The 24,575-nt window shown below is 42.1% G+C and overlaps 1 protein-coding gene across 3 annotated transcripts in view; it reads left to right on the plus strand.

Annotated features, from left to right (window-relative positions):
* The first annotated feature begins 1,903 nt into the window (after window positions 1-1,903).
* Window positions 1,904-24,575, plus strand: part of usp34 (ubiquitin specific peptidase 34) — a 110,142-nt gene continuing 87,470 nt past the window's right edge. For all 3 annotated transcript variants that reach the window (XM_061680643.1, XM_061680645.1, XM_061680644.1), the window contains exons 1-13: window positions 1,904-2,333; window positions 6,897-6,987; window positions 9,705-10,203; window positions 11,588-11,638; window positions 12,702-12,851; window positions 12,927-12,994; window positions 13,987-14,179; window positions 14,260-14,321; window positions 16,580-16,661; window positions 16,875-16,967; window positions 17,858-17,983; window positions 19,735-19,864; window positions 20,930-21,045. In XM_061680643.1, coding sequence (XP_061536627.1) covers window positions 2,291-2,333; window positions 6,897-6,987; window positions 9,705-10,203; window positions 11,588-11,638; window positions 12,702-12,851; window positions 12,927-12,994; window positions 13,987-14,179; window positions 14,260-14,321; window positions 16,580-16,661; window positions 16,875-16,967; window positions 17,858-17,983; window positions 19,735-19,864; window positions 20,930-21,045 — 1,704 coding nt within the window. In that variant the 5' untranslated portion in view covers window positions 1,904-2,290. The remainder of the gene's footprint in view (window positions 2,334-6,896; window positions 6,988-9,704; window positions 10,204-11,587; window positions 11,639-12,701; window positions 12,852-12,926; window positions 12,995-13,986; window positions 14,180-14,259; window positions 14,322-16,579; window positions 16,662-16,874; window positions 16,968-17,857; window positions 17,984-19,734; window positions 19,865-20,929; window positions 21,046-24,575) is intronic.

Raw genomic sequence — 24,575 nt, forward strand, 5'->3', positions numbered from 1 at the left:
CAGGCTGGGAAGACGGAATCTGCAATAGGTAAGAAGCTTGGTGTGAAGAAATAAACTGTGGGAGCAATTATTAGAAAATGGAAGACATACAAGACCACTGATAATATCCCTCGATCTGGGATTCCACACAAGATCTCACCCTGTGGGGTCAAATGATCACAAGAACGGTGAGCAAAAATCCCAGAACCACACGGCGGGACATAGTGACTGACCTGGAGAGAGCTGGGACCAAAGTAACAAAGGCTACCATCAGTAACACACTACGCCGTCAGGGACTGAAATCCTGCAGTGCCAGACATGTCCCCCTGCTTAAGCCAGCCCATGTCCAGGCCCGTCTGAAGTTTGCTCGAGAGCATTTGGATGATCCAGAGGAGGATTGGGAGAATCTCATATGGTCAGTTGAAACCAAAATATAACTTTTTGGTAAAAACTCAACTTGTTGTGTTTGGAGGGCAAAGATTGCTGAGTTGCATCCAAAGAACACCATACCTACTGTGAAGCATGGGGTGGAAACATCATGCTTTGGGGCTGTTTTTCTGCAAAGGGACCAGGACGACTGCTCCGTGTAAAGGAAAGAACGAACGGGGTCATGTATTGTGAGATTTTGAGCGAAAACCTCCTTCCATCAGCAAGGGCTTGAAAATGAAGTGTGGCTGGTTCTTTCAGCATGACAATGATCCCAAACACACCGCCCGGCCAACGAAGGAGTGGCTTCGTAAGAAGCATTTAAACGTCCCGGAGTGGCCTAGCCAGTCTCCAGATCTCAACCCCATTGAAAATCTTTGGAGGGAGTTGAAAGTCCGTGTTGTCCAGCGACAGCCCCAAAACATCATTGATGGGCCAAAATACCAACATTTGTGTGTGAAGACTTACAGAAAACGTTTGACCTCTGTCATTGCCAACAAAGGGTACATAAAGAATGGACATTAACTTTTGTTATTGACCAAATACTTATTTTCCACCATAATTTGCTAATAAATTCTTTAAAAATCAGATGTTTTCTGGATTTATTTTCTCATTTTGTCTCTCATAGGTGACAGGTATGATGAAAATTACAGGCCTCTCTAATCTTTTTAAGTGGGAAAACTTGCACAATTGGTGGCTGACTAAATACTTGTTTGCCCAAGTGTGTGTGTGTGTGTGTGTGTGTGTGTGTGTGTGTGTGTGTGTGTGTATATATATATATATATATATATATATATATATATATATATATATATGTGTGTGTGTGTTTTTAACTCCGGCATGCTGGTTTTCAAATATGCTGGTTTCAGAGGACCTTTATTTTGAAATGCTACATCATATTTTTATGAAAGTGCTTTATTCAGAGTCCTGGGATGGTCTCGTGACCCCCTTGACTGGACTGGTTCTGGAATAACTACAGGATTTTCTTTTTTTAAATATTTTTTTAAGATCGGGGTGAATGGCAGTGAAATTTGCTGATTTCAGAGGACTTTTGGTATACAACCCCTAGTGTATGTGTGTGTGTGTGTGTATATATATATATATATAGTATATATATATATACGTGTGTGTATGTATGTGTGTCTGTCTGTAAATACAAAATTCACTATCTCAATAGAAAAGATAATAGAATATTACACAAGAAACGAATTTATAATATTAAAATGATTTTGAGAGAGAGAGGGAGGGAGGGAGAGATTGCTCAGTATTTTTTGAGGTGATACTTGGTGTGAAAGGTTTTAATAATGTATAATAATATTCCTTGACTGATGTGAAATTGATTGATTGATGAAATTGTAAATTTCATTTCAATTTGTAATTATATTTTGGGGAAACGCTGACGTTATAGTAGGATCTCGCGACATCTAAAGCAGAACGCTGCGCACGAGGTGGCCGGAAAAAGCCGGAAAAGGCCGAAGAGCAGCGCACGCTGCGTCAACCATCAACTCCCCGCCCCTCCCTCCTTTTTTAAACATGGCGGCCGTGTCTACTCTCCCAACTAACGTCCAGCCGCCTGCAAAGTGACGCGGCCTCATTCGGCCTCGCTCGGCCGCCGGTCAGTTGTCCTCCTCCGCCTCTCGGATGCGAACGTCGACCGCCTCCTCGCCGACGCCGTCCCGCCGACAAGAAGCTCCGAGCCCCGGCCGGCCTACCGACCGCTGTAGCCTCCGCGGAGGGGCCCTTATTCTTCTTCTTCTTCTCCTCCTCTTTGGAGCCCAAGCAGCAACGGGCAGTCTGGAAGTCAACCCCCCAGCCAGGCAGCCACCTTCCCCCGTCCGGAGCGATGGTTTGACACGGAGCACTCGGGCCGTCCTCTGCGCCAACGATGTGTGAAAACTGCGCCGAGCTGGTGGAGGTTCTGAACGAAAGTGAGGAGGGCAACCTGCTTGCCCAGTAACACACACAAACATACACGCGCGCGCGCGCACACACACACACGATCAACGTTACCCGCCGACTACCGTTAGATCCGTACAACTTTGTGTCTTTCTTCAGTTATGATCGTGTTTGTTCGCATTTTAACCACCGGCGTCCAGGGCATTCGTGTACACTTGTAGGCCCGTATTATCAGACAGATTGATTGCGGGGGGCCTTGCCTGTCTGTCTGTCTGTCAAAACACAAGTGCGAGACAGACGTCCTCGGTCTCTCTCTGTGGGGAAACCGATAACGACTAAATTGCTTCCCCACGAGGACGTTAGAATGTTATCAAAATTGTTGTTGAACTGCAGGCCAGCAAAGGTAGCTCGACAGGCTAGTGAAGCTAGCCACTTTGTTGGATGTGTTTGTCAGGTCAAGCATCTGCCTTTTGTTTTGGGCTCAATTCCCTTGACTTGACAGCTACACAACGTTTATATGTATAAACTTCCCTCAAATGATCTATTGTTTCTACCTAATCCTTTTTATTGGTGCAAACTAGTAAATATTCGTAGCCGTTAGCTCGCCAGCAAATGTTATCTGCAAGCACGTTTGTTAGCCGAGCTTGTCCCTTTCCCCCCTGTCTGTTTTGTGTGCGTGTATTTCAATGCCCGGCGCCTGACGCCAGTCAGTGTCCAGTCATTAGTGCAAAAAAAGTCCCATTTATCAGCCCATACTGTCAGACAGACTGATTAGGGGCCTGTCCGTCTGTCAAAACAAAAGTAGTCGGTTGAAGTGGGAGACAGGCGTCCTCAGTCAGCTTGTTTGCTGTTAAATGTTTGACAAAATGTGAGAATATTGAAACTGGAGTCAGGAAAGTTAGCCCCAGAGGCTAGTGAAGCTCGCCTACTTTGTTTGATGCGTTTAGTTTGTCAGCTCCTTTGTTTTGCGGGACGACTTGCGGGCAAGCATTCGCTTAAGTGACAAGTCCTCCACTTTTATGTGTGAACTTAACTTGTATATCTTGTGTATGTCTTTTTTTCTATTTGTTATTGTGGCAAATTAGTTAAATCTCTGTAGATGCTAGCGGCGGCTAAGCTAGCATCAGATGGCGTGTTTTTTGTTTTGTTTTTGCCAAATGAATTTTATTCGTCGGTCACGAATTTCACAAAGGCTTCCACTATTGTTTAGTTTTATTTGTGAGTAGTTTGTTTGGCGTTTCATAGCTCCCGTGTTGTCAACGTCAAGTGAGGACAAGTCAACAGAAGCTAAATTTAGCATTGATATGCTAACCAGGCCGTGCTGTGTGCGTTTAAATAGCCACAAAACGCTATCCCCACAGCAGTTAGTCCCTCAAAAGCACACTCAATTACATCGTTTGTGGTCAGCATGCGTACTTATTCCAATTATTAGTGCTGTGAATGCGATTTATTGCAGTTAGCAATGAAAAGAGGTACTGGTCGAGTGGGGGTCGTCGTACACAAAATTAGGGACACTGCAAGCGCAATAAGTGCATTGCATCATACTCGCATTTGATTGACAGTTGGACTGTCGAGCGTAACACCTCTGTTGTATATGTACGTTGTGTTTAATGTCTATGCACATGCACAAGAGAATATTACCTGTAATGTTGCATTTTTACCTCATATTTACTCTTGATATACCTTTATTACTCCGTATTTACAGCATATTTAATGCCTATATGCCTTTAACCCAACACATTTACCTAATTTAATGGGTATACGCCTCTAATGTAGAATATTTGCAGCATGTTTGTCTGTACCTCTATAGCATAATGCTCACTTTGCAATATATTCTAATTAATGTGTACATATCCTTTATAGTTTATTCAATGTATACACCTGTAAGGTACCAATTTGCATTATTAATTTGTCAATGCCACTACTTTACCATATTCACATCTTAATGGGATGTTCATACACCATATGCTGCATATTTACATCATATATAATGTGTATCCACTAGGGGTTGGTCGGTACAGGTAAGCTACAGTACCTGTACCTCTGTTTTTGGGCCACGGTTCGATACATTTTCAGTTTGTGTTTTGTGCATAAAGACAACTTTTTTTCTCTCTCCCAACATTATCGTTTTATTTTATTTGTTAGCAAAAACTGTATTTTGTAGTGTACTGAATAATAGAACTTATTTCAAGTTACTTATTTAAATTTGGTACTTTTTCGAATGGTAGACTGTCTCTTATTACTTGACTAATGTTATACACATCAATACAGTAGTAGTAAAATATAACAAAACATTTACCAAAACAATTTAAAAAAACGGTACTTATGTAACATCTGGATTAAGTGTGGTTCGATTGGTCATGCCTGATCGACACACGCTTAATCCAAGTGTTACACTTAAGTACGGCGGTTGGGAATTCAAATGTATGTATGGCAGAGCACACTATAACGTGGGTCAAACGTTTTCATGAAGTGACCAGCGTCAATGCAAATGTAACGGCAAAGCCGAAAAATCGCGGTCCGTATATGTGTGCATTGTCCTATGTGGAGTGTATCGAACAAAGTAGCGTCCCATCCTTAGTATCCTCTAATGTAGCATATATACATCGTATTTAATGTTCTATGTATTTACTCTAATTTAGATTCTTAGTGGATGTTTTTTGATGTTTGTTTTGTTTTGAGTGGATGCGTTACCGATGGGTGCGTTTCGATGTGTCAAGCTGTCATTGATAGGGTTCATCCCATCTATGGGTTTGAGCTACACTGACACTGGCCGAGATCCGATACGTACCCACATTTGGAAGAGGCCTGAGTGCCATCTGAAGAAATCCGATTCCATGCGTTTTTGTATTATTATATATATATATATATATATATATATATATATTTATTTATTTTAAATCTCTAACACAGTGACACACTTTTGTGGAATTGTCACCAGAATCATGCCTTGTAAATCCAGCTCAAAGTCGAATATTTTTTTAACTAACTGATTTTTAAAATGTGAGAGACCGCAGACATGATGAGGGGAAAACCAGAAACGATGATATGCTGGGGTTTGATTATGAAATTACCTTTTTAAAAAGTATCTTGACATTGTGCTGTTGTGTTTTTATGTGTTTGTGTTGCTGCTGGAAGGCAAACGCAATACGCATGTGCATTGTCGTACAGTAAGTGTCACGTGTGAGCCATTGTTTTTGTATGTCTAGTCACATACAAAGTCAAATGTGTAACGGAATTCCTTCAGGATGCAATTAGTTTTTTTCGCTATGGAATAAGGAAGAAATGGAAATAATCTGTCACGGTCAAACCAGCCACTTAAACCTTTTATTAGGGGTGCACGCGGTATATGAAGTCACATTTTAACATTCTTAACTCACAAGTGTAAAAAGAAGTCAACCACTGTTAGTGGTTTTCAAAGCAGTTCCCCATTTTGCCAACCATTTTAGAACATTTTGACTGAGCCACAGAATATTGTGTTCTGTGACGATATAAGAATTGAACCTACCAAAAGACCGAAAAGACTCTTTAACCAGAAAAAAAGGTTTTCTAGGTTTGTCTTTTCTTTAGTAATCAGCAGTAGAACATGGGTAGAAAAAAAAACATGTCAAGCAGCACATTGACGATAATATTGTATGTTTTTGTGGCACATCAAACTATAAAACAAAAACAAGACTACAAAAGGACTCCTGATTGCAAAATAATCATTTACAGATATACAACTAAGGAACGCACTGTGAATGACGCAGACTCACTGCATGGCTCGAGTTGAACGTCTTTGGCTTTTTTTGGTAGTCGTCATTCATTCCATGAACTACGTCATCTTTTTTTCACAATCACAATAGACACTTTCTACTAACTACTGCAACACATACTGTTTATACTATATATATACATACTCTGTTCGAGAGTGAGGTGCCTACCGTGTCCAACTTCCAACATGTTGGCATTTCTCTCCCTTAGTCGATGTGACAAGCCGAAATTCACAACCTAATCTTAATCTTCTACTCAAAAGTTGTGCTGATCTGAAAGGGTTGCTGTTGTTGTCAGCTGTGTGTTTCCGTTCGACTGGCAGTTCCATATGTTGTGCCGCTGACCTTTGAACTCAGACTTGCTGCCGCAGCACCACATGCTCGCGTGTCGGCACCAGAAACAAAAACCCCGTTTACAACCTTTAACACTTCCCCTCAACCTCTCTCCCCCTCCCAGTCTTAACCCCCACCTTTTCAAATGTTTTGTCTGCTTTACTTGGTGACGCCAGACGGTGCAAATATTAGAAGCAGCTCTTATATTTTGAAAGTGACATTTGTTCATTAATGAATGACGATGACAATGTGTAACTAATGCGGCAACTATTGCCTAACTAACGAGAAAGCGATTAGTTGACCTGCAATTTAAATTTCGACTTTCAGCAAAAATTGTTTCAGACTTTCGGCTACTCATGAAAACTAGTTGCACATCCCACACACTGCGCCGCAGTACAGTTGTGTTTGGCCGCATCGATCGGTGTGCCTTACGTGAAACTACAAACTTGACAGTAACGTGTAACTACTTGGGTGTCGTTGTGTAACAGTGGTGTTGTGCTTGCTCCTCAGTTTCCGACGCAGACGACAGCGAGGGCGGCTTCCAGCTGAAGAAGGAACATGCGCTGCGAGTGTTGGCTCACATTAGCTCATGGACGCAGAGGTAAGGCTGCATGCTTCCTGTTCAAGCCGAGCTGCACATCGCCCAAGTGTTGACAATTATTCAAAAGCAATGGAGTGCCTATAAAAAGCTTGCAGCCAGTAGCACATGGCTAGGCTTCTTTACTTAACTCAACTGCACAGCCTCCTTAGTAGCATAATGCATTTGGTATAAGCATGAAGCATTTGGGGTTGAAAAACTGCAGGTTTGCTACAATACCTTAATGCAACGAATTCCCTCCTGTTTTTTTGTTTTTTAACTGTATAGAATTATATAGTAAGGATGTAACAATATCTCACGGTTCAGTTTTTTCTTGGTATTAATCTCACAGTATGATAATTATTGTGGGAAAGCTCACAGTATTTCTGGAAGGTTCACGGTACAGGTGGGGCGTAGAGGCGCACGCAGGGGAAAAGCGAAAGACCTCTTTTTTTCTTGCTAGGCGAGCCCTCGATAGGCTTTAGTAATTTCTGTGCATTTCCCCCACAGGTTTTGTAAAAAAAGACCTCTTCTAATCATAGGGACGTAATGATATCTACATCTGAGTTTAGTTTTATTACAGTATTAAAGTCATGGTATGATAATTATTGCGATATCGTGGGGAAGCAAATTGCAGGAAGGTTCACGGTACTGGTGGGAGCGGAGAGGTGCACGCAGCAAAACCAAAAGACCTATTTTTCTTGCTGGCCAAGGCCTTCTCAACAGGCTTTAGTAGTTTCTGTGCATTTTCCCACAGGTTTTTGTGAAAAAGACATCTTCATATCATACGCAGTATTACAGTGTACTTCTATTCCCGTCCATCCAATGTTTTCATTCATATACCACAAAAATGCTATAATTGCTGCAGCAATAATCATGCTATGCTTCTAACAACAAGACTATCCACTGAGAAATTCTGTTTACCAATTTTACAGTATTTGTCGTATTTTTATTTTTTTATTTCTAACATTACTAATTGGATATTGCCTACTAACAGTGATTCCATTGCTTAAGTCCAAAAATTCAAGGTCAAGGGTGTCAAACTCATTTTTGTCGCGGGCCACATCACAGTTCTGGTTCCACTCGGAGGGCCGTTATGGATGCAAACCATTATTACATGTACACAAATTAATGGATAATTACTTTTGAAATCAGAAGCCAGTAAAAACTGTTTGTTCAATTACATCCATCCATCCATCCATTTTCTGAGCCGCTTATCCTCCCAAGGGTTGTGGGAGTGCTGGAGCCCATCCCAGCTATCATTGGGCAGGAAGCGGGGTACACCCTGAACTGGTTGCCAGCCAATCGCAGGGCACACATAAACAAACAACCATTTGCACGCACATTCACACCTAGGGGCAATTTAGAGACTTCAATCAACCTACCATGCATGATTTTTGGGATGTGGGAGGAAGCCGGAGTGCCCGGAGAAAACCCACATAGTCACGGGGAGAACATGCAAACTCCACACAGGTGGGGCTGGGGATTGACCCCCGGTCCCCAGAACTGTGAGTCAGACGCTCTAACCAGTCGACCGCCGTGCCGCCTGTTCAATTACAGTATGAATCAATTTTATTTTAAAAGCGGGGTTGGTAACAAAAAATGCTTGCAATATCTCTATTTTTAACAGTGAAGCCAATTTGCAATTTTGGTATTTTAGCAGGCGGCACGGTGGACGACTGGTTAGAGCGTCAGCCTCACAGTTCTGAGGACCTGGGTTCAATCCCCGCCTGTGTGGCGTTTGCATGTTCTCCCCGTGCCTGCGTGGGTTTTCTCCGGGCACTCCGGTTTCCTCCCACATCCCAAAAACATGCATTAATTGGAGACTCTAAATTGCCCGTAGGCATGACTGTGAGTGCGAATGGTTGTTTGTTTCTATGTGCCCTGCGATTGGCTGGCAACCAGTTCAGGGTGTACCCCGCCTCCTGCCCGATGACAGCTGGGATAGGCTCCAGCACGCCCGCGACCCTAGTGAGGAGAAGCGGCTCAGAAAATGGAAAATGGATGGTATTTTAGCAAGAAACACAAAGTCGATGCACACACTCGTGGGCCACATAAAATGACGTGGTGGGCTGGATCTGGGCCCCGGGCCACCAGTTTGACACCTGTGCTCTAGATATTTAAGTGTGATCATGGTCCTTGTAGTTTATTTTGCTACGGTTCGCGATAGCCAACACAATACAAAATTTTAAACAACGGCTCACTATTTTACCGTAACAAAACCATGACGATAGTGAAGCACTTTTAATATAGTGATATGTCATCCATATTATATACTGTAGTGACACTGCAGTTGACACATGAATTGGTGTTGGAGTTTTACAAGTTCCGAGTGTGTGAGGTCTTTAAGGTATCTTAATGTGGTTGGATGAATGAGTTGGGGTGTGTGGCCTGTGCAACTGAGGACGGCAGGGAGTAAGTGTGTAAGCTTGTTTGGAAGCACGCACAGCAAATTGATGACTGAAAATAAATATCAATGATGTCATCAATTAGTCGACGTTTACCCAAATTCGACGTCGTTCAACCCCTAGTTAGCATTTTATTTATTGGGTTGGTGTTGGTGCTTTTTTTTTTTTTATTTTTTTTTTTTTATTATTATTATTTTTTTTAAATGTCCAAGGAAGCAGTATCATGGATTTCCAATAAGCTTGTGGCATAGTAAATCTATTCTTTTCACGTATGTGGTTGATGTATATTGTTAGCGTTGCTGCGGCGCTGACTGATGGGCATTTTCCTCGTAGACAATGTCTGTGCTGCTTCAAGGAGTACAAGCATCTGGAGGTCTTCAACCAGCTGGTGTACGCGCTCATCAACCTGGTGGTCGGACAGATCAGCGGCCTCAGGGACCGCCTGTGCCGCCTGTGCCGCCTCGGACCCCCCGAGGGGGAGGCAGCAGTGGCGGCCGATAGCAAACATCACGACGATGACCGGGCTCCGTTCGAGCCCCCCCACCGGCCGGCTTCGCCCGGGGAGGACGAGCCCGTCAACGTGGAGCGGGACTCGGCGGAAGAGGAAGCCGAGTCTCCTGACTGCGGACTGAACCGGAAGCAGACTGAGACCCAGATGCAAGCGGGGCCCAAGGAGGGGGGCGGGTCAGGAGGTGCTCACGACACCCATGACGCGTTCAGCTTGTGGAACACGGAAGAGCGAGAGAAGCTGCTGCTATGCGCCGCAAAGATCTTCCAGATCCAGTTCCCTCTCTACACAGCCTACAAACACAATACGCACCCCACCATTGAGGTGATCACACACACACACACACACACACACACACAAGATCACATGGAAACACACAAACAGACACACACACACGCACACACATTGGCAGATAGCTGCACACAAATAACATAGATGCACACAATTCACAGACAGACCACACACGGACACACAAATCTCAGATACAAATCACACACTCACGGAAGATAACACAGACACACAAATTACTCCCACAAGAGGACACGAATACACAATCGCTCACAAAATTAGACCTACAGATCTCACAGCCAAATCACAGGCACACACATCATACTCGCACAAGATCAGTCACTCACACAAGATCACATGAAAACACAGTCATACAGACACACAAATCACACTCTCACAAAATCACACACAAATGACAGATTATATGTGCACAACAACAAAATCGTAAATACATACACTATCATGATCATATAGGTGCCTCTCAGTAAATTAGAATATGGTGGAAAAGTTAATTTTGTTCACTAGTTGAATTAAAAAAGGGAGCGAGTGAAATATGTCATTTTGTTGTAATTTTGAGAATTCTAGGTTGCAGCTAAAGAAAACCCAAGATTAATTTCTCCAACACTTTGAATATGATATAAAAAACAAAATGGTTTTTGATATATAGTGGGTACGGAACGTATTTAGACCCCCTTAAATGTTTCACTCTGTTATATTGCAGCCACTTGCTAAAATAATTTAAGTTAATTTTTTTCCCTCGTTAATGTGCCTGGCCACAATTCTGTCGCTGAGCTCTTCAGGCAGTTCCTTTGACCTCATGATTCTCATTTGCTCTGACATGCACTGTGAGCTGTAAGGTTTTACATAGACAGGTGTGTGGCTTTCCTATTCAAGTCCAATCAGTATAATCAAACACAGCTGGACTCCAATGAAGGTGTAGAACCATCTCAAGGATGATCAGAAGAAATGCTCAGCACCCGAGTTAAGTATGAGTGTCACAGGAAAGGGTCTAAATACTTATGGCTGTCTGATATTTTTTTTTCTTTAATAAATCTGCAAAAATGTCAGCAATTCCGTTTTTTCCCCTGTGTGTACATTGAGGGAAAAAATAACTAAAATGAATTTAGCAAATGGCTGCAATATAACGAAGAGTGAAACATTTAAGGGAGTTTCGATACTTTCCGTTCCCACAGTACATAGAAATATTTCCAGAAAGCCAATTCGTACGACTTTCTGAAAAGTATTTTCCAATACGTTTACTGGGTCTATGTACTGTAGTACTCTAATTGAACTACTGGAATAAATTGTGTTCCCTGATATTGTAATTTATTGAGAAGCACCTGTACACAGTATGTCAAATATATTCAGTGTATTGTGTAATAAATTATGTGACTAATAAGGAAGCTTTGTTGTTTTTCAGGATATATCTGCTCATGAGAGCAGCATCCTGGGCTCCTTCTGCGACATGAATGTAAGCAAACACATTTTTAACGCCTAAACGTCCTCACTGCAGCATATTATTGTATGTCTTTACATCCTAACTATAATCAGTCAATGTAACTCCTTTAAGAATACAGCAAAACTGTTGCGTTTTAGTTGAATTTGCAGTCTAACACCACCAAACTGATGATTGTATTGGTTTTGACTGTTTTTGAGGGTTTGTGTGGGGAAGAAGGGGTGCAACCACTCTGATTTGTATTTATTTTTTGTCCTTCATCTTAAAAAGTTCGCCTAAAGGTGGTTTTAACATACTATATCCACATTTGTTGTTATTTGGTTATTAGGGGCGGGACAAAATGTGACTTGGGATGTTTCGTTATCACCGATGATTCATTATTGATATGACTAGGTTAAATATCGTCACTGACGTCATACTTTATCACAGTTTTGACTTTAATATGTTGTAATTACATTTAAAAAAAAACTGTTCTTGCTTTCGTCAGGGTTAAATCGATATCGTTATGTTTTGTCATCTGTGATGATACAGTTATCGATACAGCTGCATCAAATATTGATATTGTTGCTGATGACAATGACAGTTTTGAGTTTCTAATATGTTATAATCATGTTATAAAAAAAAACACAAAGTGGTTCTTCACTTTGTCAGTTACTTTGGTATCGTGACTTATCTTTTTCTTGTATGGTGATTCCGGCCCAAGCCTCCATGGGGCCCTATTCAAAGAATAAAATATATAACTCTGAATGTACAAAAATAGAGTATTAAAAGAACTAAACAATAACATATCAAGCAAATACTTAATGATGTACCTGAAACAAGGTGAGAAAATTGGCTGAAAAAACAAACCCTAAAAACTATGTAGAAATGTGCAAAAGCTTTAGTTAAAATTAAATAAAAATCCACTACCTTAATCTGAACATTTAACTTAGTTATTTTGTTCTGCCTCACTTACTGCTGCAAAAAAATAAAATACTACGCCAGCCTCTGTTGACTGTTAAAAGCATGTGCTTAGTCAGCTTATGCCTTGGATCGCCTCTGGGTTTGTGTAATGAAAACGTGTACTTGTTGTTTCCAGGACGTGGAGGTTCCATTGCACCTTCTGCGCTACGTTTGTCTCTTCTGCGGCAAGCACGGCCTGTCTCTGATGAAGGAATGTTTCCAGGCCGCCACGCCTGACAGCCTCCCCTTCCCCATCGCGCACGCCTTCATTACCATTGTGTCCAACGTAAGGAGACCAAACGTAGGCCCATGCTGTTTGTCTCTCCAAGTTCTGATTTTGTTGTTTTTTGTATGGCCTCAGATACGAATATGGCTTCACATTCCCGCCGTTATGCAGCACATCATCCCTTTCCGCTCGTATGTCATACGGTGAGTGTTCGGCGTCTTGCATAGAATGCTTTTCTTCATGTCTCTATAACTTGCATACGTTCTTGTATATAGTCTTACGTACTTATCCTTGCGTGTCCACATAAGTTATTTTTTTTTTATGCACCACTCCTCCACATTCCGCCACACACAGTGTGGTTGTTGCTATGTAGATCTGCTGTCGCCATAGCGACCAATTCCAGGCCACCGGCAACCCTTTCCTCGTATGACCAGATAAGAGGCAACAAATGATGAACATGAATCTTAAAAACGTGCTGAGTGAGAATGTAGACTGCCATGTGAGGTTTTCTGGTTAGAATGTTGTTTGTCTGGCGCCTCTTGACCATTGTCACGTTACCGTGCGTGTGCTTGTGTGTCTGTCTTTTTGAATGACCGTGTGTATGTCTTGACTGTGTATGCGTGCATCCTAGCAGTCTCTGTGCACGTTTGCTTACGCGTTTCTCTTGACTGTGTGTTTGTGTGTCCGTGTCTTGGCTGTGTGTCTGCCTGTGTCTTGGTTGTGTGTGTGTGTGTGTGTGTGTGTCTTGACGACATGCTTGCGCGCGTGCAATTTGACTGTGAGCGTGTGTATGTTTATCTTGATTGTGTGCGTATGCGTGCATCTTGATTGTGAGAGTGCACTTCTTGACTGTGTGTGTGTGTGTGTGTCTTGATTGAGTGTGTGAGTGTGTTTTTTCGCTCTGCATGTGTGTGCGCGTCTTGACTGCGTGCGTGCGTGCGTGTCTTGACTGCGTGTGTGCGCGTCTTGACTGCGTACGTGCGTGCGCATGTCTTGACTGCGTGCGTGCGTATGTCTAGACAATTATCAACAATTGTCATGTTACTAGGAGCAACAAAATGCTGAACATGAATGACAATGAAGCAGCGAGTGATGCCGTAGACAGCTATGTTAGCGTCTGGCGCTCACTAAGAAAGACATGTTGATGGGTATGTCGCATGCGCGGGTTTTGACATCTATTTGGCGTGGCCTTCAGGTACCTCTGCAAGCTGTCCGACCAGGAGCTGCGTCAGAGCACGGCGCGCAACATGGCCGACCTGATGTGGAGCACGGTGAAGGAGCCACTGGACAGTGCACTTTGCTTTGACAAGGAGAGCCTGGACCTGGCCTTCAAGTACTTCATGTCCCCCACCCTCACCATGCGGCTGGCTGGACTCAGCCAGATCACCGTCAGTCACCTCAGAAACGCACGATGTTTCGCTCGTTCTGGACAAAAATATTTAATAATAACAGTTTTCTCCCTTTTCAGAACCAGCTGCACACTTTTAACGACGTGTGCAACAACGAGTCTCTTGTATCCGACACAGAAACGTAAGTTTGTGCGCGCGTGTGTGTGTGCGCGCGTGTGTGTGTGTGTGTGTGTGTACACACATCAACAGTTGGGCTGTTTTTGTCCCAGTTTTGCCCTTTCCCGGCCGGCCATGGATGACAAATGCCAGATTATTTTATGTCTCATAAAATTATCCTATGAGATGATCCCATTTTCAAGGTTTTTAAGAGTGAATTTGCCCCAGTAATTGGGCCTGTAACGGGTTGGTGCCGACAATCATAAATATTAAACGTGTTGAATATTTCAACAATCTCTGTGTGTGGGGAAAGCTGAGGACTCCTGAGTCATGACTCCGTGAATTGTGACTTAAAACAATGTAGCCACTCAAGAAGCAACCTGACTGACTAACCAGCAAGCGGCTGTAAATAAAAAATACACATACCCGATGTCATATTTTGTATAAGTAGGTTCACCAGATGTCAAGAAGTATTTTCCAAAGCAAGTCTTTATTGACAACACCACCGTTATTCAACACTCCACCGGTCCCTTCAGCAACACTCGAGTGGCCTGTAAAATCAGGCCTTCAAAATAAAAGCATACCAGTAAAATATGGTTCACACACCGAAACAGGTGCGGTGGACCTCAGAAATGGAGGACCAGCTCGTGGAGCTTTGGGAAGCCTGAGTGCATATTTAATGTCTCCATTAAGTTTTGCCACAATCTTTTTTTAGGTCAGGATTTTTTCTGTAAAAAATAGTCCCTTTCCTCCTTGTGTGTCCTGGTCGACATTGCGTCGCTGTGTTTAATCTCTTTTTTTTTTTTTTTTGTTACATCACGTTTGATCAGGTGAGATTTTGGTCTTGGCGGACTTCATTCGAGATTGGTGGCAGAACAGAATATTTATGTATGAGGTGTTCTGTGTTGAAATTATTGCCGCACACCACACACAGTATGAGCTGCTGCTTTTCCTTTTGGCTTGTCCCATTAGGAGTCGCCATAGCGCGTCATCCTTTTCCATGTAAGCCTATCTCCTGCATCCTCCTCTTTAACACCAACTGCCCTCACGTCTTCCCTCACGACATCTATCGACCTTCTCTTTGGTCTTCCTCGAGCTCTCTTGCCTCGCAACTCCAACCTCATCATCCTTCTACCAATATACTCGCTCTCTCTCCACTGAATGTGTCCAAACCGTCTGCGCTCTCTAACTTTGTCTCCAAAACATCTAACCTTGGCCGTCCCTCAGATGAGTTCATTTCTAATTTTATCCAACCTGGTCACTCCTAGAGAGAACCTCAACATCTTCATTTCCGCCACCGCCAGCTCTACTTCCTGTTGTCTCTTCAGTGCCACTGTCTCTAATCCGTACGTCATGGCTGGCCTCACCACTGTCTTATAAACTTTGGCCTTCATCCTAGCAGACTCTTCTGTCACATAACACACCGGACACCTTCCTCCACCACTTCCAACATGCTGGGACCCATTTTTCACTTTCTTACCACACTCACCATTGCTCTGGACTGTTGACCCCAAGTATTTAAAGTCCTCCACCCTCGCTATCTCTTCTCCCTGTAGCCTCACATTTCCCCCTCCACCCCTCTCATTCATGCACATATATTCTGTCTTACTTCGGCTAGTCTTCATTCCTCTCCTTTCCAGTGCGTTTCTCCACCTGCTTTCACTGCAGATCACAATGTCATCTGCGAACATCATGGTCCACAGGGATTCTCATCTAACCTCATTTGTTAGCCTATCCATGACTACTGAAAACAGGAAGGGGCTCAGGGCCGATCCCTGATGCAGTCCCACTTCCTCCTTAAACTCCTCTGTCACACCTACAGCACAGCTCACCACTGCTCTGCTGCCCTCATACATGTCCTGTACTACTCTAACATGCACTATATTGCCAAAGGTATTCACTCACCTGCCTTGACTCACATGAAATTAAGTGACATCCCATTCCTTATCCATCGGGTTTAATATGACGTCGGTCCACCCTTTGGAGCTATAACAGCTTCAACTCTCCTGGAAAGGCTGTCCACAAGGTTTAGCAGTGTGTTAATGTGAATTTTTGACCATTCTTTCATAAGCGTATTTGTGAGGTCTGATAGTGGATGAGAAGGCCTTGCTCTCAAGTCTCTGCTCTAATTCTGCAACACGACACCAACGCACAAAGCAAGGCCCATAAAGACATGGATGAGAGAGAAGGGTGTAGATGAGCTTGACTGGCCTGCACGGTGTCAATGTGTGTCACTATGTGTTAATGCCTACCGATTTGTCCTTGTGTGTGTTGTGGTGGCAGGTCCATAGCCAAGGATCTGGCCGACTGGTTGATCCACAACAACGTGGTAGAGCACCTTTTTGGACCTAATTTGCACATTGAGGTGAGAAACTTTTGTTGCAAACTGTAGTTGGGCATCCACCACCTTTTGTTGTTTCCGTGCATACATGCACAAAGCTACTGTTTAGCTAGTGCGTGCACATTACGCTAAACACGGTAGTTAGGATAATTACAATTTCAAACATTAATACAAAGTGATTGAGATTATTTCTTGATTAATCCCTGCCCACATTGTGACTTATTCTGCTTTCTTCAGATCATTAAACAGTGCCAAGTGATCCTTAACTTCTTGGCTGCGGAGGGCCGCCTCAGCACGCAGCATGTGGACTGCATTTGGGCTGCGGCTCAGGTAAATACCGTAGCGGTCTAAGGACCTGCAACTTGTCTTCTATTCCACTGATACTCAAATTGTGAGTAGGCGGGCTTCCTCTTGTGGTACCCCAAAACAAATCACTGCCTAAGTACAGTTCAGTTGTATTAAGTAAATTCAATCCATTTGCATTTGATTTGACTTTTTAAAGATTTATTTAGGTAATTTTTTTTAATTTAACTTTTATATGCAATATTATCATTAAATTAGGTAGTTTTTTAACTGTCCCATATTTGAGCGCAGTGTTCATGTTCAAACTGGTTACCATAATATTAAATGTACTTTTACTGTATTTCAATGTTGGTACAGTGATGCCTGTTCTAGCCAGCCCCCCCAAATAAATGTAATTTTTTTTCATTAGAAGTATTTCACTCTACAGTAATGTACTGTGTAAAAACACACAGTAATAACATTTGCTCTTCACATAACCTGCAAACAGAAAATGCGAGCACAAAACACAACTGTACCTAATGTGTTGTGCTTCCTTCCTTTTTTGTTTTTGTTCTTTGTGATCTGTTGGTAGTTGGCAAGCCATCTTAATGATGAATTACTGCCCCCATCTGATATTGTACTTCCACTGCAAGGAAACAAATGTGAATGTTGTCTGGATGTTGTAAATTGTGCTGCTGCCATCTAGCGGTGGGGGTGTAAAGCACTATCGTATCTCAGGTATTAACCCGAGACAAAACAAATTGGTCAGGCGACAACTCATATCGTTGAAAATTCTTACGTCAAGGTGGTCCTATCTCAAGGCACCACTGTATTTGGAGAGAAACATATTTTTGAGGTGGTACTATAGCTTAAAAACCACTGTTCTAGTCATTTGTGCCATTCCGTATTTCATCAACAACCTGTGCTTCCTGTCTCAGCTGAAGCACTGCAGCCGCTACATCCACGACCTTTTCCCTTCCCTCATCAAGAACTTGGACCCAGTGCCCCTCCGTCACGTCCTCAACTTGGTCTCAAGCCTGCACCCCAGCGCGCACACCGAGCAGGTGCCCCAACATCTCTTTGAATCCAGATAGTCCGCAACTTAAAAACGAGTTACATTCCAGAAGGATGCTCATGTCTTTAATTGCAAGTTTTAAAAAAAAAAAAAAAAAAAACCCTAAAAAACATTTTTGTGCCGTTTTTCTATTCACGCGTTTCATAGTGCCTGTTCTTTCTCTCGCTCTCTTCAGTCAATACTGTCTCAATGTACGCTTCTAAATACAAAAGCCTATTTCCTAATAAATATTATAATACAGTAAAGGGAACCCCTGTTTTTCACAGGGGATATGTTCCGGAAACACCCTTAAATGTTAAAAGGTGCGATATCGAGAGAAAATATAAAAAGCTGTTTTATTTATTTATTTTTTACCCCTCCCACATGCTTTAAACACATTTAAAACTATTAAAACACACTTTTTGATTGGGGTGGGTAAAAATATCAATTAATCGATGCATTGCAATAGTCCCCTCCCAAATTCAATATCGAATTAGCAAATCTTCTGAATCAATTCATCTCCTGGCCAGTGGTGAGTGCTAAGCGTGTATCCGGAACACAGGAAATAGACAAAAGTGAGGTCCTTTGGAGGCTGTGCTAGGCATAATTTATATTTTCATCACAATTTCCAAAAGTTAATAAATACTACTGGTATTTATGTTTACATGCATTTTACTTTTTCTGAGTTTATGGAAGTAAAATAAATATGACAGCATGTTTTTTTTGTTAGTGTAAATTTTTATTTTCTGATGTTTAATTGCTCAGTAATGGGAGCTAACATGAAACGTGTTCACATGAGCATGAAAATAAATCTTTAAAAATTGTCAAGAGGTACTCTGTGTAATTCTACTTCTTGGCATTTAAATCTATTTAACTGAATCATAACCAAAAGAATTGAAATTGAATTGAATCGCAACTTAAAAAAATCTAATCAAATCATGAGTTTCTCAACTATACCCAGCCCTACTTTTGGAAGTATTCTTTAATGCTGGTTCTCACACTCGCTGTCAAGAAATGGGAGACTATCATACAGTGTCACTTTGACGAAAGACTCTCACTCATACAGTTGTCCAAATAAGAGGCAAAGTGTGCTTTTTTCAAGTTGTTTAGTTGTCACTCTGACTTCAAGTTTACTGTAAAACTGTCACAGAAAAACAAAGAGAATAAAACATATTTACACACCAAAATGTTCAACCAAACTTTGCCATTTCGTCTAACCCAAGTTCGCGAGCTTGTTGCTAACATAAAGTGAAATGTCAGAGACAGGTAATGGATATTAGCATAGAAGTTACGGTAATTATAAACCTTCAAACAGCTACTACTTAACACACACAGAGCAGCAACACATACAAACAGAGCCTACAACCATACTCAAAGGGACATTCTCTCTGCTCTGTGGAAACAACCAGTTACTGGAGATTAGTTGGGGACCTTCCCTGCCTGTTGTTTTTGCTCTTAATTTCGCTGCATGTCATCTAGTAAAGCTCAGTGATACCTGGAATATTGTGGCACAATGTGAATATGAAGGTGCGCAACTCTAAATTTGGACTAAAAACTAAAAACACACACACAAAAAAAAATCACTTAAAAATCTGCGATACACTAGGGTTTCCAATGATGAACTGTGATAATACACTCAAGGTGCGCAACTCAGAATTTGGACTTGTGTAAATTAAGTAGGTAAGTAGATGAGTGTATGGAGTTGCTAATCCCCCAACTGTTTGAGCGTGTGAGCTAACGGAGACTGTTGTGGCTTTGCAGACGCTCTACTTGGCCTCCATGCTTATCAAGGCCCTGTGGAACAACGCCCTGGCCGCCAAGGCCCAGCTGTCCAAGCAAAGCTCCTTCGCCTCACTGCTCAACACCAACATGGCCATGGGCAACAAGAAGGGTCTGTACCACACTCGTGGGAACGCTTATGAAGGTCACAGAGCTGATATCAGGCCACTAACAGCACGCTCAACCCTCACGTGCGACGTAAACCGCCAGGTTGTGACCAAATGTTATGTAGCTTATGTAAGGGGCCCTGTAATGTTTGTTTTATTTATCCGTTTCCCCCCATAAATTTGTTGATATCTACACTGCAAAAATCTAAATCTTTCTTAATGAATGTATCTTTTTTCGAATGTATACTTTTTTCAAAATTTTCAGCAAGACAAAAAAACTTGTTTAAAGATATTAAATCTTATTTTAAGAATCTTATCAAGTCAATTCATTCTAGTTCCGTGTGTTTCACGTCAAACGAGACTTTTTGTCCCAAAAATTAGTGCAAAAAAATCTGCCAATAAAACTAGTATTAATTGACTTAAGAAAATGTCAAAACTGTCTCATGCTAAGTACAGTAACATGTTTTCAAGAGAAATAAGATAAATTCACAAGGTAGGATCTTGCTTTTTGCAGTGTATAATTGTATTCATTAAATAATTGGTACATTGATTTATTGTAAATTATCAAATAAATATTAGATATACAGTAGAACCTCTGTTCACTAACCCGCAGTGCAGCTTTTTAGATGCTAATGTGCTGCTTGCCAGAAGCTAATGCTAATCAGTGCATCCAGCAAAAACTCAAAACAGCGTTGCTGAGCTTTTTGCTTTGACATGACTGTGTTTCACGCAGTGTAATCTGGCAATTGCTTGAAAATGGCAGATCTTCGCTTAGCTTAGTTGACAAATCATGGGTGGCGAAACATGGTATGTGGGTGGGATTATGTCAGAACTGTGACCTCAGTATTCATAAAATAATAAGTATCTCACACATGGACACATTTTCATAAATAGCCAGGTAAAAAACTTGTATGGCTGTTTAATGTCACACTTGATGGTTGGGCAGGCATTCCAGGCACCCAACATTTTGGATACAAGACAATAAAAAGCCACTTCATCTCCATCATATGTCCACTATGGCGGCATACTTGACGTAATTGTGACATTTGTGTTGCTGTTGTCTCTGTCAGGCTCTTCGGCTGCCAGTCCCGACAGCAGCGACACGCAGCACAGCGCCGGCAGCGACATTGACGAGCAGATGATGGCGGGAAGCAAGCGCGGACAGCAGAGGCTTTCTGACACTGAGGTCTGTCTTATGATTCACTTGTGTGTGTATATACAGTATCTCACAGAAGAGAGAAACACCCCTGACAATTTTGTAAATATTTGATTCTGTCTTTTCACGGGACAACACTGAAAAAGTGCTTTACTACAATGTCAGTGTACATTTACTGTCCTGTCAAAATAACTCGACACACAAAATCATAAACAGCTGTCAGCAAAAGTGAATACACCCCATGATTGGGCCCAAGTTTCAATATTTTGTGTGGCCATCATTATTTTCCCCTTTTGGGGATGGAGTTGACCAGAGCTTCACTGGTTGCCACTGTAATCCCCTTCCGACCTGCCATGACTACATCACTGAGCCGGTGGATGGTGGAGTCCTGGTGCTCCGCCACCTTCTGTTTGAGGATGCCTCACTGTGATGCTCAGTAGGGTTTTGGTCTGGAAGCACTCCCTGTCAGGACATCACCTTCACCCTCAGTTTCTTAAGCAAGACAGTAGTTGTCTTGGAGGTGGATTTGGTGTCGTCATAATGTTGGAATAGTGCCATGTGGCCTAGTTTCCAAAGGGAAGCAGTCATGCCCCATGGTGTGTGTTGGCATTTATGGTTGTCTCAATGAACTGCAGCTCCCCAGTGCTGGCAACACTCATGCAGCCCCAGACCATGACACTCCATCCATCCATTTTGTGTACAGCTTATCCTTACTAGGCATGCAGACCAATTCGATGCAGTGTGTGGTGTATATGTCATCTATTTTCCAAGGACAACCCCTGGATATAATGACTTTGACTTGGTAGCCAAGAGACTCGACTTGACTGACAGTTTGCCTTTCTTTTTCTTTTTTTGTTTAAAAAAAAAAAAAAAAAAAGAAACGTTTTGGGGGGGTCGTTCGCGCCAACCTGGCAACACAGTCTGCGTTGTTGCGCACTTGCCAGTGTGACATAGCCACCTACATGAACAATGAAGGAAGGAGCCCCAATGATAATACAATTGGGATTGAAGGATTTTATGTTGTCGATGAAGTCTGCAAAAAGAGGATGGCAACCACCTGCATGGCTTGCAATTCTTGCATTAAAGACACAACAACAACTACTTCGAACTTCGTCCGTCACGACAAAAGTCACAAAGACCGCTAATTTACCAGTTTAGCTAGCCGGTCAAACATTAAGTTTCATAGACTGGTTTGGGACAATTAAAAATAAAAATGTGATTTTGAAAGTTTTAGTACTAAGTGACGTAACTAGGGGTGGAATGGTTTATGATAATTGACCGAACCTTTTCTTTCGGTTCACATCAGCAGGCAAAAGTCTCTTTTTTTCCCCCTCTCTCTCTTTCTGATGCACTCTTGCAGAAAGTAGCGTCTAAAATGCCAACCGCAGAAAGCAGAAGTGAAGCGCCGTTGCTAGCATTGTGGAGGAAAAATAAAAAAATCTGGAGACATCTGCTGTATGGGATCGCTGCATTACGATCACAGCGATTAAAAATGTTGGCAATAGTGCCTTCCAGTGTTTGTAAGTACAGTACAAATTGTGAGTAGCTACGTGAATATAATTTTCACACTACTGAACTCGTTTATTGACGTTCCGCTATTAAAATGTCATCTGTTGCGTCGGCTCTGTGTTAAACCATTCTGCACTATGTTTTTAAAATTGAGACCACAGCATATGAAACAAACTTTAATCAAATGACAATTGTCAGTTGTCCAGAGTCAGTGCTTTTAAGAACAAACCGACTTCTTCTTTGTCTTTCGGCTTGTCCCGTTAGGGGTCGCCACAGCGTGTCATCCTTTTCCATGGAAGCATTCATGTATTCCCTCACTTCATCTATCAACCAGTTCTTTGGTCTTCATCGACCTCTCTTGCCTGGCAGCTCCATCCTCGTCATCCTTCTACCAATATCGTCACTATCTCTCCTCTGGACATGTCCAAACCATCGAAGTCTGGTCTCTCTAACGTTGTCTCCAAAACATCTAATGTTTCCCGTCCCCACCGATAAGCCAGAGACTCTTCTGTCACATGACACTTTCCTCCACCCGTTCCTACCTGCTTGGACCCCTTTCTTCACTTCCTTACCACACTCCCCATAGCTCTGTACTGTTCACCCTAAGTGTTTAAAGCAGTGATTTCCAACCTTTATGGAGCCAAAGCACATATTTACAATTGAAAAATCTCACGGCACACCAACAAACGAAAAGTGGATACATTACTGTATGTACTTCCTCCCATCTAATAGAAGAGCATTTATTTGTTCTGTCGGTCACTATGCCTCACTGGCATAAATAGATGAACAAAGATTGTAAATAAAAAAAATTTCGAGCAATAAAATGTAATAATTTCCCACGCCACACCTGAAGAGCGCTCACGGCACACTAATGTGCCTTGGCGCACTGGTTGAGAATCACTGATTTAAAGTCAAAGTAGAGGACACAGGAGGAATACAGATTTTGTTCACATTACTTCTTTTTGAAAGAGAGCAAAATTTTTATGTCGTGTATTATTCCCTTAATTCTGAATCTCTTTCATTCTCCATTAGGTACACATCTAATTATATTGTACCAACAGAAAACAGTCTTGGCTTTTGCTTAATTGTGTTCTCTTAAGAACCGTAGGACTTGCAAGGCTGTCATCACAAAGTACACAGCATAGTTCGTTCAGAAATAGTTTCTCCCTCCCCCCCCCCAACACAAAAGGTGACTGGCACATATGTGACTTACTCCCACCTCTGGCACTCAACCAATTTGGTGGGCCTTGTGGAGGCCTGTTGTGAGTGGTAGGGATGTTCCGATCTAACGTTTTCACTTCCGATCTGATACCGATAACAGTATAAAAAAAAAAAAGTTGGCAACCTTCTTGTAACCTCGGCATCTTTATTTAGAGCAACCATTTTTTTTTCTACATCCTGAAGAGTTCTTTTCCGTATTGGACTTCAGTGATGTGAAACTTAATTTTCTCTGCGAACTAGTTCAAAGTTCGGTTCACCGTTCCAAAAATGATGGGCTATTACCCTCAAAATACTGGCAATAATTTCTCAATTGTTGTCACCCGTTCAGTCCACGCTAGTAGCCAGCTGTAGCCTTCACTACACAATCTCAAAAACATGAGGAAAAACTGAGTGGTCCTTTTTCAAATGAGGAATTACAACAAAAACAGGACTTTTGTCCTTAATGTGCAAACAAAAACATGGAACACAGTATGACAGGAACGATGGTGAAAGGACTGATAACTTGGCATTCTTAGCAGCTGTGGCTGACTATATTAACAAAATATTTTCTTATCTAGTCTTCTATTCAGAGATGGGTAGTAAAGCGCTACATTTACTCAAGTAAGCATATTTGTCAGAGTACTTTAAATGCACCATACTTTTTACCTGAGTATTTATGTGAAGAAGGATCGATAATTTTACTCCGTTACAATGATCGGCATACTGTTCGCTACTTTTATTTATTCATTCTTGCGTGTGCACGTCTATTTTTAGACTTAATCTTCGACTTCCGCAAAGGGAGCCTGTTCCGCCTATCAAACGGGATCACCAATGTCCTTTGACTCCAATTT

Source organism: Phycodurus eques, chromosome 6, assembly GCF_024500275.1.
Source record: "Phycodurus eques isolate BA_2022a chromosome 6, UOR_Pequ_1.1, whole genome shotgun sequence".
Lineage (NCBI taxonomy): Eukaryota > Metazoa > Chordata > Actinopteri > Syngnathiformes > Syngnathidae > Phycodurus > Phycodurus eques.